Source organism: Equus quagga, chromosome 2 (genome assembly GCF_021613505.1).
Source record: "Equus quagga isolate Etosha38 chromosome 2, UCLA_HA_Equagga_1.0, whole genome shotgun sequence".
Taxonomy (NCBI): Eukaryota; Metazoa; Chordata; class Mammalia; order Perissodactyla; family Equidae; genus Equus; species Equus quagga.
The window spans coordinates 167,501,278-167,514,904 of record NC_060268.1 but is presented as its reverse complement, the minus strand read 5'-3'; the positions used below and the strand labels follow the sequence as shown (position 1 = coordinate 167,514,904).

The following is a 13,627-nucleotide window of genomic DNA, read 5'->3' as shown; positions in this document are numbered from 1 at the left end:
CATAGTTGTGGCATGTGGGATGTGGCCTCAGCGTGGTTTGATGAGCAGTGCCACGTCCTCGCCCAGGATTCGAACCAACGAAACACTGGGCCACCTGCAGCGGAGCGCAAGAACTTAACCACTCGGCCACGGGGCCAGCCCGCTCCCTTACACATTTTGATTCAGTTTAATTGGACATATTTGAAAACATAATCGGTTCATTTTAATATCCAAGTTTCAAATGCAGCCATCCAGTGCAAATGCAAGATTCTGTTTCATTTGTTTTTACTTAATTATAAGTAAAAAAAATTCAATGATACTCTCTTTCCTTACCTGAGAACTGAGCACAACAGATATCACCAATGGTTGGATAGAAATCCGAGCGTGGAGACACCTGACCACAGTACTCGCTAAGGGATGCCTGAAGTTCAGCGAGCTTATCTGTAGATATAGATCACATCTTAAACAAAAGAAACACAAGTCTACACATTATCTTCATTTTTGCATGCTGAGTCTCTTGAAGTATGCTATCTTGATGGCACAAATAAGAAACTTTACTTACGTCCACTTTGTAGTTGTTGACAAAAGAAGTCTTCTGGAGTCTGAATGTGGGCAACCACACCACAAAACTCATCCCCTACATTCAAAGTTAACACTTTGGGGATTAGGTCGCTTCTGTCTACTACGATTTTGCTTTCAGCTGTCACTTTTCCAACGTCTTCAGGATCACCTTATCAGAAAACAGAAAACTAAGCCATTTTGGTTTCATTAATCCAATTTTTCAGTTTTTCAGGACCACCATGCTCTTTCACACCTCTAGGGCTTAACACATGCTGCTCTTTTTTCCTGGAACACACTCCCAACCCCCCAGAAAGCTGATTATTTCCTGCTCAGTGTGCTGTCACTCTGACAAGTCTTCTCCCCCAGCCTGGGCGAAGGGCCCTTCCCAGGTGCTCGCATGCACCCGGCACCCCCTCTACCACACGGCTCTATAACCTCTTCTCCGAGTGCCTGTGCTCCCCACCTCCACAGTGCCTGAGGAAAGCAGACATCGGTCAGCAGATGTTTTGTTCCTGCCACTGGATGCCACTGCAGCATTTGCTATTCCTGATGACTCCCTCCTAGAAGCATTCACCCTGCTGTGGCTTTGGCAACATTTTCCCCATTCCCTTCCCAGCTCTCCCATCATGGCTTCTCACTTGCTGTTGTAGGCCTCAGGTTTATCTCCCTCACTACTTTTCCTCACTCCACACTCTTCCTAAGACACCACCACCATTTACTGTTTCAACCATGACTACTATTAGACCACTAAGGGTTTGGTTTTCTCCCCTAGACGGCAAAAAACTACTGACAGCTTTTCAGCAGGGTGGTCACACCAACACTGTGTGTTAGGGATATCATATAGGCAGTACTGTAAGAATACACAGAAGACAAAAGAATCAGAAGGTTGTTGCAATTATCCATGAATGATAAGGATTCCTGAACTAGAAAAATGGCAGGAGGAAAAAAAAAGACAGATACAAAGGATATTTAGGAAGAAGAATCAATAAAGACATGGCAACCAATGAGGGGCAAGGGATGGGAGGCGAGGGAGAAAGCAGGTTTAAGGATAAGTCACGTTTGTTTATGTGACAGGATGCGTCCAATCATGGCACCGTTAATCTGGCCATCACCTCTGGATGAATGAACAAGAGACAATGAAGAATGTCTACATGTAAAGTAACTGGTAAAGGAGCAAAGTAAAAGAAAGACTAGAAAAACCAACACAGGACCAGTCAACGAGAAAATAAAAGGCTGATAGTAAAACTTCTTGGTTCTCTTCTTAGACTAAAAACTACACACACAATTAAATGAGAAGTAAAAAACTTCAGACCGACCATCCTCCTAGAGTAGAATGTTATAGCCCTATTAATTATTGCTGGAATACCCAGTAAGGAAGAAAAACAAATTAAACTAAGGAAATATTAGCTAAAAATTCCTCAATCAAAAAGATCATGATATTTACTACTTTATAATCTCTGATAATTATCATGTCAAGGATTAACCTGGAAGACAGACAGGGAAGGAAAATAGGCAGGGAAGACTAAGATTAGAAGAAAATACACTACTAAACAAAAAAGTCTCATCTTTCTTACATCAAGTTTATAGGATGGTTATCATTTCTATTACGTCAGACAGAGTGACAGTTATGCCTTCTTCGTTTAGTAGAGAAGATGTTCTTCAATAACTGAAGTCACTGTACTGTTCGATATTAACCTGTATACTCACTTGGATCTGCACTTTGCTTCTTAGAGTTTTGTCCCTTGGGTTTCAAGCCATATCCCATTTCTACAAGCACGTGGTCTAAGAGTTTTCCTAAAAGTGATTAAGAAAATTTATCTCCATTGAGGTATTATACCAAGTATGAGAGTAAAAGCATGAACATAAACACAAAACAAGTGAGTCATAATCGCGTGATCTGGAGATTACAGTTATTAGTACACTGGCATATTTCTGACCACTTCAGTTATCTATGTGCAAAATATAGTTTATTAATGCTCAGCTTTAAAAACTGAGGCAAAATTCCCATCATCACTTGACAGAAAATATAATGAAAATATTTCAGTTCAAAATCCTGAATAACATGAAACATTTAGTTACCAACACACTGGCATGCTTAGTATGACCAACATTTATGAGAAAAAATAAATTTAAGACACAAGACTACTTTTTCTCCAAGTATGGCTGAAACAAGGGTTAGCAAGCATCGACATAAATTTCAAGTTCCCCGAAATAGTACCCCAAAGCTTAAGTCATAACATGAAAATACAGAGCAAAGAAACAAAATAAATAGATTTTATACTTAATTTCACAACAAGATTAATGGAACTTTCTGCCAAGTCACCAACCGACGCTGGGTCTCTAAAAGTAGCAGACTAATACTTTGGAAACTCAGAGGCAATTATAAGCACACTGAGAAGTCACTTTTCAAACACATATAAAGTCAGAAAAGAACAGGATTTCAAAGTGTTTCCATTTCCACTATTTAAATTCTACGTACTTACAGTCTCAATGCTAACAAAACGCAGTTCTGTGAAGGTTGTGCAAAGAAAAACGCGATGATGATAAGGACAGACGAATTCATAGAGAAATTCTTGAATTTCTCTCAATATATAGCAGAAATCAGGAGTAGATATTATAATGGCCATATCAAAAGGATAATATAGTTATCCCCATACTAAGCCTCGATGCAGCCTTTTAATTCACCTGACTCTATGAATCTGTGCCATGTCTTTGACAAACTGCCAACTGCCAAGAGCAGTCACGCTTTCAGTAACGATCTGAACGACTCCGGAGATGAGCTTACTTGGCCTCACCTCATGTTTCTATCTCTTCTCTGAGCGACAGGTAGAGACTAAATAACATACCAAGCGCTCTATTTAAAAAGAAAGACTCAGAGCTTACCTGAACTTGGCAGCATAACATCCACAGCAAAGCTAAGCACTTCCTCTTCTATGACGTCGACAATCTTTAGAGAGCAGTATTGCTCCATTAACAGTGACTTAATGGTTTTGATACAATCATTGCTCCAGTTCCCCTCTGCTGGGATAACATTGGCCACAAAGCACTTTATGGCCTGAAAGATTTTATGGAAATTACTAAAAAAATTAACATTTGAAAATGCCACTCTAATTAATTATGTGAAGATTTTTTAAAAAGACAATCTATTTCATACTGAAAATTTATCAAGAATCTTCCAGTACTGGGGCCGGCCCAGTGGCGCAGCAGTTAAGTACGCACGTTACACTTCTCGGCGGCCCGGGGTTCGCCGGTTTGGATCCTGGGTGCGGACACGGCACCGCCCGGCAAAAGCCATCTGTGGTAGGCATCCCATGTATAAAGTAGAGGAAGATGGGAATGGATGTTACTCAGGGCCAGTCTTCCTCAGCAAAAAGAGGAAGAGTGGCAGTAGTTAGCTCAGGGCTAATCTTCCTCAGGGAAAAAAAAAAAAAAGAATCTTCAAGTACTAACCAGACAAACAATTATTTGCCTCTCTTGGTACTCTATCCACAATGCTTTTACTTTTGGGACTTGAAGCTTGAGAAATTCATGAAAGGACAATAATTATCCCTCAATTACATATAAATTCAGGTTACTTCCAAATAATGTAATAAATATAAAAACGATTGTTTTTAAAGAGCAGATTGATAAGATGTCCCTAAAAATGCTAAGTTTCTCACCTGAGGTAGTACTTCACTAAATAAGACCTAATAAAATGGAGCCAAGAAAGCTAATAGGTGTTTATGTAGTAAAAGGTATACAATAGGTAATTTTAAAGAAGAACCATGGCAGAACAGACAAGCAAATATTGTGTCCATTAAAACATTAAAAACAGCTCCTTTGGGACACTATTAGGAATTTTTAGAAAGTAAAAGAGACTCACACAAGGAGGAAACAAGTCTATGCTTCTGTTTAATTGGTGAATTCTCTTTACTGGAATTACTTCTTCATTTCCATAATCAATATATAAGACTTGAGCCGTCTTCTGCAGCATATCAACATCTTGTACTATTACTCTGTTCCAGGTCTGAAAGGGAAATACAGTATAATGGTACACTGCTTCAAAACAGCATTTCACAATCTTAGGTTTAACAACTCTCAACCAGTCTACAGAACACGCAAAGCAAAAGGCTACTGTTCTGTTCTGAGGCACTCAATTAACAAGTTAACTTAATTTTCAAATAATCTTGCTAAGAAATCCCTAAAATTGTCTATTTAGGACACCTGACTATGCACAACGACTCCCAAGCTATTCTAGCCCTGTGGACTATCACACACTAATGCCTCAGCTACACAACTGAACACAAGCTCTACAACTAGCAATCAGTCTGTAACCAGCAATTGAGGAGCGTATGAAGAGAGCTGGAGAGGGCCAGGGCAGGGGGGAAGGAAGTGAACAGATCTGGAACACTGATGGAGGAATAGAAACAGGAGTGTGACCAGGGTCTCGCTTTAAGCCATCTAATGCATTATTAAAAGCTCTGGTGTCAAGTTGATACGATCAAAGTAAATTAAAACACCTTATTAAATAATTCATTTCATTAGGAGTTACCTCATCAACAGTGTACTTGGCAACACAAACTTCCCCCTTAACAGGAATATAATCTTCTTCATGCACCATATTTGCATGTGTTTCCTTTAAGCTTGCAGAGAGTTGGTTCATGTATTCTAAAACTTCTGAAGAATATAGCTGCACATAAAAGTCACTTGGGTGTTTGAATTCAGTAACTGTACCCTTTCAAAGACAGAAAAGATGTAATAATTCACCGGGAACACAAGGAAATGTAAATTTCTTAAAGGTTTATAACTAAGACACAGAAAGTGCTGCAGACAGTTTTCACAACCTTCATCAATTTCATCAGATCTATTTTGTAGCTACCTTATGAACTCAAATTAAAATAGGAAATAAGGAAACAAAAATCTATAGTTCTTTGAATGTCTGTCTATGGAGATTAAACAAAAAATACCTTTATTTCCATGGTTTTCCTGAGTTGTACACTTCTCAAATCAGAAAACATTATTTTATCAGCACAAATGGCTTTTTCAGGAACTCCAAGGGGATAGTCACTCTGGTTTGAAAAAACACATATGTGAGTTACATACAAATACATGTTTCAATGATACTGTGACCACTATTTGCTGTAATCAAGGCCAAGATAACCTGACTCTCAGGCTTAAATAAGAGAGTAGAGAAGTAGTGGACACCTTCAAGAGTCACTAAAACCCACTGTTCGCAGGAAGTGTACACAGCACTGGATCACCCAAGAATCAGGCCAGGATGGTGAAGATAATGTTTAATTTATTTTTAAAAAAACGGGGGGGAGGGTAAGCTTTTAAGTTTCCACCTGTTAACGCTTTCGGACGAATAAATATTTGAGGAAGTCAGACTATATAAATATGTTTTTTCTTTTTCAGGACAGGGTTTTAGGATTTTGGTTTATTGACACTGCAGCATAGCAGCATTCGCAGCAGAGCTGGGAGGAGACTGCCTTTCTGGCCCCTGACCTTGGGACCTGTCTTTAAGGACAGAGGAAACAGCCATCCTGTCTTGGAACAAGACCCGCACTTGCACAGAACACAACTCCCAGGAACTCCACTGAGATGCGCACAGAAGAATTAGCTTTAAAGGTAGAAGCTAAGACCAGCTAGAGGAGGCTAAAAATTTTCTATAAATGAGTTGCACACGACCAATATTTTTCAGATTATGAATTTTTTAGCCCATATAGTAATGTAAATGGAAGACACGTATTAACACAAAAAATGCTCCTTAGATATCTGGGCCCCATTAGAATCCAGTACACAAAGCTACAGAACGTGAACATGCAGGGACTACAAAGAAGGGACTCTCTCGGTAGTCCAAACGATTTTATACTGAGCGAGAGCCATCGCAAGTCCTTTCTGGAAAAATGCTGGGCGTAAACAATGCTCAAAGACCCCCAACAACTCACCAAATCAATCACTAGGGTGTACAGACTTACTCAATAGGAAACTTTTGTTTTTAAATCAACACTGATGAAATGTAGAAATAAGTCATAAGTATTTTATTTAGCTTAAGTTCTCTTAATTCAGTAAAGATGAGTCATTCAAAATTTACTTGAAAGGCAGAGTATGTGTATCATACCTCATTTTTCACTTCCACGTTCTTTGTTTCAGAAGGCGATTTATCATCTTCAGGTTTGTGGAAACTGAAATAAAGCAACTGATTATAATACTTATAGTACAGAGTCATTTAAGAGTAGGGGCCACAATTATGTAAATTCTCAATCAACAAAATGCAAAAAGAGCAAAACAGCTTCTTCCAGAGAGAATCACAGTAGTAACAAGGTAAAACACCCCAATGCTGGCTACACCGTGGTCCACCCTGTGCACAGGCCTGCTTCTTCCAAGGCCACCTGACGAATGCGGGCAGCCACAGTTCCCAGGCTCAGTTTTCTTATCTGTAAAGTGGAGATAACTCCTACATTACTTAAACAAAGTTCTGAGGAGCAAAGAGTGAAACTATTTTGTAAACTGGTAAATGCCATGCAAGTAAGATTTACGTTTTTTAAAATCTCAATTCACAAGGCACCATGAGAGTCCCACCTTATCAAAATTCAGGGAAGTATACATGACTAAAAGTAAGGCTTTCTAAAGCTCTAATTGTTAAAAAAAAAAAAAAAACTCCCTTAAGGTTCAACTCAACATATACTATCTAATTAAATTATCTTCATGAAAACTCAAGTTTGTAGAGCTGTTCACTTCAGACTTGTACACTTTATGTTATACCTCAATAAATAAGTAAAAAGTAACAATTTCTACAGAGATATGGCCTGCTTACCTGATCTGATCCTCAAACTATCAGGAAAAAAACCTTTATTTTAAAATATTTTCCAATGAATAAAAAAAAACCACACACACTTACTTTTGCTGAACAGGTTTGCAAATGATGCTGTGTGCTGACCAGTCTCGTCTCTGGCACGCTCTGGAGCAATAGTAGGTCTGCTTGCACTGTGAACACCTCAGCGAGCCTGAAGCACACAGCCCGCAACATCACCCAGGTTAGATTCCAAGTATTTGTTGTCAAAAGCAAGACATTTTCAAAGACCAGACATATCAAACACCATTCTACTAATCACATCAAGACGATTATATGAAGAAGATTATGCTGTTTATGGTTAGGTGTTAAGTTTAAACTTTCATAGCTCTCTCAAAACGCAGACAAGGAGGACTGCAAAGATGAAAATGAGAGGGAGGACAGACTGGAAACATAACTGACCTTCCTCAAGCAAAGCCCAGAACACAAGTTATAAAAGGAACAATCAAAAAGAAACAGAAAATTTTGTGGTAGTGAAAACAGACTTGGGCAAGCAGACTCTGACATGGCTTACTTTGCACCATTAAAAAAATAACAAAACAAAAACCAATGAAGAGAAACACCCAGGAAGTTTTTGAAATGAAGTCTTAAAAAAAAATCCTATCAGGATCCAGGCAGAAGAAAACAAGTTATCTAAAAACAGAGAAAGAAACAAAAACCAAACCAGGCTGGCCTTGAATGCCCCTACTCTAATAGAAATAGGAAAAAACAAAGGAGGTAAATATCTAAATAGCCAGTAAGCACATAAAAACTGCACAAGATCACTGACCATGAAGGAAATGCAATTTATTTTTTTTATTTTTTATTTTTTTCAAAGATTGGCACCTGGGCTAACAACTGTTGCCAATCTTCCTTTTTTTTTCCCCCAAAGATTGGCACCTGGGCTAACAACTGTTGCCAATCTTTTTTTTTTTTTCCTGCTTTATCTCCCCAACGCCCCCCCACCGGTACACAGCTGCATATCCTAGTTGCACGTCCTTCTATTGTGGGATGTAGGATGCTGCCTCAACGTGGCCTGACAAGTGGTGCCATGTCTGCGCCCAAGATCCGAACCCTGGGCCACCGCAGCGGAGCGCACGAACTTAACCACTCGGCCATGGAGCCAGCCCCATGGAAATGCAATTTAAATCCACAAAGAGATACCATTACATATCCATGAGAAGGGCAAAAATTAAAAAGACTGACAACGCCAAATGTTGATGAAGATGTGGAGCAACCAGAACTTGTTACCAACGGAAACATAAAATGGGACAACTACTTTGGAAAATGGTTTGGCAATTTCTTATAAAGTTAGAGATATACCTACCCTTTCACTTAGCAAGTCTACTCCTAGATATGTACCCAGGAGAAATGAAAATCTATGTCCACACAAGGACTTGTGCAAAAATGTGAAGAGAGCTCTATTCAAAATAGCCAAAAGCTGGACACTAGCAAAGTGATCAACAAAAGAAGAGAGAAACAAATTGTGGTACAATCATACAACAGAAGACTCAGCAACATACAAAAAATGTGCATGCAAGATTAACCTCAAAAATATTATTCTACTTGAAAAAGCTTTATACAAAAGAGTCCATACTGTACAATTCCATTTATATGAAATTCTGTAACTGGCAAAATTAACTTACAGTGAAAAAACTACAGTAGTTGCCTCTAAAAGGTAAGGTGACTAGGAAGGGACATGAGGGAACTTTCTGAGAAGACGGAAACAGTTTTTATCTTGATAGGGGTTTGAGTTTATGTATCTCAATGCACGTAAACTAAAAAAATAAAACTATAAAAAATAATCAAGGGGGGCCAGCCCAGTAGCGTAGTGGTTAAGTTCACCCCCTCTGCTTCAGCGGCCCCAGGTTTGTGGGTTTGGATCCTGGGCGTGGACCTACACACTGCTCATCGAGCCATGCTGTGGTGGCATCCCACATACAAAAATGGAGAAAGACTGGCACAGATGTTAGTTCAGCAACAATCTTCCTCAAGCAAAAAGAGGCAGATCGGCAACAGATGTTAGTTCAGGGACAATCATCCTCACCAGAAAAAATAATAATAATAACCAAGTAAAGAAGCAGTTAAGGGGAGGGGGGTATGGATGAATAAGAATGGTAGCATGCTGGTAGCTACTGAAGCTGAGAGATGGGTATATGGTATGTATATACTATTCTGTTTACACTGTATGTTTTAAATTTTCCACAACAAAAATATTTTTCTAATGTATGGAGGAATATTCAGACACCTGAGAGCAATATGCTTACCAAACAGGCCACAGCGATGGCAAGTTGTTGACCGAAGAGGAGGTCCTAAGGAGTTGAAGAGCGCCGGATTATTTACGGATAAGGAATTCTCAACCAATGTATGTATTTTTCTTGACTTTGCAGGAAGCACATTATTGCTCGGCTTCTAAGAGAAGAGAAGAGCAATATTAGAACTGGATAATAATTTTTTTTAAATACTAGATTTGGGACTTCCTCTTCTGGGAAGAGAAAGTATATGCACTTTTCCCTATCCCTCCCGTTAAATACAAGTAAAAACCCTGCACTTATACGGAAAACAAATATAAGACAACTCTGAAAGCAGGGGAAGAAGGCAGCAGACCAGCTAGGAACCTTAGGATCCAGAGAAGAACAGGAGATGCGTTCCTGAGTTTTCTCTTTGCCTCATATATCCCAGAGAGGGTGCTGGAGAAGTCAGCAACCCAGAAATGCCAAAAGGCACAGACAATAAAAACCCCAACGAAAAACCTGTTCTCTCTAGCCAAAAGACCAGGGAAGGGGTAGCCTGGCAGGACAGAAACTTTGATCAGTAACTGCTCTACTCCAGACAAACACCATAGGAAAAACTGTGGCCCCGTTCCCAACAGCAAGGGGGGAGTGGGGAGCCTAGACTTCCACCTTCACCAGGCCATAACGAGGTATCCCCACTCTCCCACCCGGGTGGTATGAGAGAAGGCCAACAGAGTAGGGAGCCAGCACTTCATCCCTGCAGAGTCTCCTTGTGGGGACCACATGAGGAGCCTGGACTTCCACCTGGCAGTAATGAGTGTTCCCCTCCCCCCAGTGCCACCATTAAGGTGGTTAAGAGGAGGCCTAGAGGGCAGTCAGGACTTTTCACCACCATTCAACAATGATGAGTGTCTCCATACTCTCCCACCTCTTATCTTTCCTGTGGCCCACCCACTCTCTCCCCACCCCACCCCTGTGTCAGTAGAGAGTATATGGGGAGCAGTAATGAGGCACTCATCACTCCCAGCCAGGGAGGTATCAGAAGAAGCCTAGTGAGAAGCTGGAACTACCACCCTCACCCAGCAGCAAGGAAGAGCACCCACTTGGGTCTCAACAGAGGGTGAGTGGAGAATCTGGATATCTACTCCCACCTGGCAGCATCCCCCTCCCACTGATGGAGCAGTGTCAGAGGAAGCTGGCTAAAATAGAAAGTTTAAATAAGATGCAGAGTCTCATAACATAATACCCAAAATGTCCCAGTTTCAATAGAAAATAACCTGTCATGGTAAGAACCAGGATAATCACAACAGAATGAAAAAAAAAATGTCAATATCAAGATGACAGAGATATTAAGTTTATTTGACAAAGATTTTAAAGCAGTCATCAATACTTCAACAAGCAATTATGAACATGCTTGAAACAAATGATAAGAGACTCTCACAAAGAAACAGAGGAGATAAGGAAGAAGCAAATGAAGTTTTCAACCTGAAAAGTACAGTCACAAAAGTTAAAACCACAATGGGTGGGCTCAACAGGAGAATGGAGAAGACAGAGAAAGAATCTGTGAACTTGAAGATTGAACAATAGAAATTCCCTAATCTGAACAACAGAGAAAAAACAGAATGGGGGAAAAAAGATAAATGAACAGACCTTCAGGGACCTATGGGACTATAACAAAAGATCTAACATTCATGTCTTCAGAGTCCCAGGGGGAGGGGAGAAAAAAGGCAGGGCTGAAGAAGTACTCAGATATTAGCCAAAACTTCCAAAGTTTGGCAAAAGATATAAATCTACAAATTCAAGCAGCTTAACAAATCCCAAACAGAATAAACTAAAAAAAATATACACAAGACACTTGTTAGTCAAACTTCTTAAAGCTAAAGAGAAAGGGAAAAAAAGCAGAGAGAGGGAAACAACATCTTACCTATAGGAGAAAAAACAATTAAAAAGAGAATAGATTTCAGATACCACGGAGGGCAGAAGGAAGTGTCACAACATTTTTCAAGTGCTGAAAGACAAGAACTGTTAACTGAGAAACTTATCCAGGAGTATCCTTCAGGAATGAAGATGAAATCAAGACATTGCAAATGAAAGAAAACTAAGAATTTGTCAGCAGCAGACCTATCCTAAAAGAATAGCTACAGGAAGTTCTCTAATTATAAAGGAAATGATAAAGGAAGGAATGTTGGAATGAATGGAGAGGAAGAACACATCAAGCAACAATATGGGTAAGTACAACAGACTTTCCTACTTTTAAGTTTTATAAATTATGTTTGTTAATTCAAGCAAAAATTACAACACTGTCTGAAATAGTTCTAAATCTAGGCAGAGAAAATATTTAAGATATAAATGGGGAAGAGTAAATGGATATAAAGACAGGTAAGGTGTCTATACTTTACTCAAACTGGTAAAATGATAACACCAGTAGATTGTGACAAATTGTGCACATATAATACTTGCAACCATTGAAAAAGTTATACAGGGAAATGCACTCAAAAACACTATAGATACATCAAGATAGGATTATAGAAAGTATCAAATAACCTACAATAAGGCAAGAAAAAGAAAACAGAACACAAAACACAAAATGGGAGACAAACCCTCAACTATCAATAATTATATTAAATGTAAATTATTTATTTTATTTATTTGTGTGTGTGTGAGGAAGATTAGCCCTGAGCTAACATCTGCCGCCAATCCTCCTCTTTTTGCTGAGGAAGACTGGCCCTGAGCTAACATCTATGCCCATCTTCCTCTATTTTATGTGGGACGCCTACCACAGCATAGCTTGATGAGCAGTGTATAGGTACGCACCTGGGATCCAAACCGGTGAACCCCAGGTCACCAAAGTGGAACATGCAAATTTAACTGCTGTGCCAACAGGGTGGCCCTAAATGATCTAAATATACTAATTAAAAGACAGACTGACAGGGTGGATTAAAACATTACCCAACTATATGCTGTTTATAAGAAACTCATTTCAACTATAACAATATAGAGAGCATAAAAGGATGGGAAAATAAATATCATGCAAATATTAATCAAAAGAAAACAAGAGTGGCTATATTAATATCAGATAAGGTGGATTTCAGAGCAAAGAAAATTACTAGACATTGAGAGGGACAATATACGATGCTAAAAGGGTGAATCCAACAAGACATATTATAAATGTGTATGCACCAAACAAACAACAGGGCTGAAAAATGTGTGAAGTAAAACCCAACTGAAAAGAGAAACAGACAATATATAATTATAGCTAGAGACTTTAATATCCTCCTTTCAACAATTTATAGAACTAGATAGAAAATCAGCAAGAATACAGAACTCAACATCACCACCAACCAACAGGTTCTGTTATATATTTATAGACCCATTCTACCTAACAATAGCAGAATGCACATTCTTTTCAAGTGCCAACAAAAAATATACTAAGATAGACCACATCCTGGGCCATAAAACAAACTTCCACAAATTTAAAATAATGTAAATCCTACAGAGGGTGTTCTTCAACCACAATGGACTCAAACTAGAAATCACTAACAAAATGATAACAGATAATCTCTAAACATTTGAAAACTAAACAATACACTTCTGAATAACTCATAAGTCAAAGAGGAAATCTCAAGGGAAATAAAAGAGACACTGAACTAAAAGAAAACAAAAATACAACATATTAAAATTTGTGGGACACAGTTAAAGCATTGCCAAGAGGGAAATTTATAGCACTAAATTCATATGTTAGAAAAGAGGAAAAGACTCAAATCAATTATCAAAGTTCCCATTCTCAAGAACCTAAAAAATAAGAATAAAACATGCTCAAAGGAAGTAGAAGGAAGAAAACAATAAAGAAAAAGCAGAAATCAATGAAATTAAAAATAAAACCTTGCAGAAAAATCAATGAAACAAATACCTGGTTCTTTGAAAATATCAATAAAATTGACAAACTTCTAGCAAGACTGACAATGAAGAAAACAGAGAAGACAGTAATTAACAATATCAGGGATGAAACAAGGGATATATTACTACAGACCATGAAGACATA

At 38.8% G+C, this 13,627-nt stretch overlaps 1 protein-coding gene across 1 annotated transcript in view; it reads right to left on the bottom strand.

Moving 5' to 3' along the window:
* Positions 1–13,627, bottom strand: part of TDRD1 (tudor domain containing 1) — a 43,937-nt gene that overhangs the window by 17,935 nt on the left and 12,375 nt on the right. Inside the window, exons 4-13 of the mRNA XM_046653830.1 lie at positions 9,619–9,763; positions 7,421–7,526; positions 6,641–6,704; positions 5,487–5,588; positions 5,072–5,254; positions 4,403–4,546; positions 3,424–3,595; positions 2,248–2,334; positions 542–709; positions 313–420 (exon numbers count right to left, since the gene is read on the bottom strand). Coding sequence (XP_046509786.1) covers positions 313–420; positions 542–709; positions 2,248–2,334; positions 3,424–3,595; positions 4,403–4,546; positions 5,072–5,254; positions 5,487–5,588; positions 6,641–6,704; positions 7,421–7,526; positions 9,619–9,763 — 1,279 coding nt within the window. The remainder of the gene's footprint in view (positions 1–312; positions 421–541; positions 710–2,247; positions 2,335–3,423; positions 3,596–4,402; positions 4,547–5,071; positions 5,255–5,486; positions 5,589–6,640; positions 6,705–7,420; positions 7,527–9,618; positions 9,764–13,627) is intronic.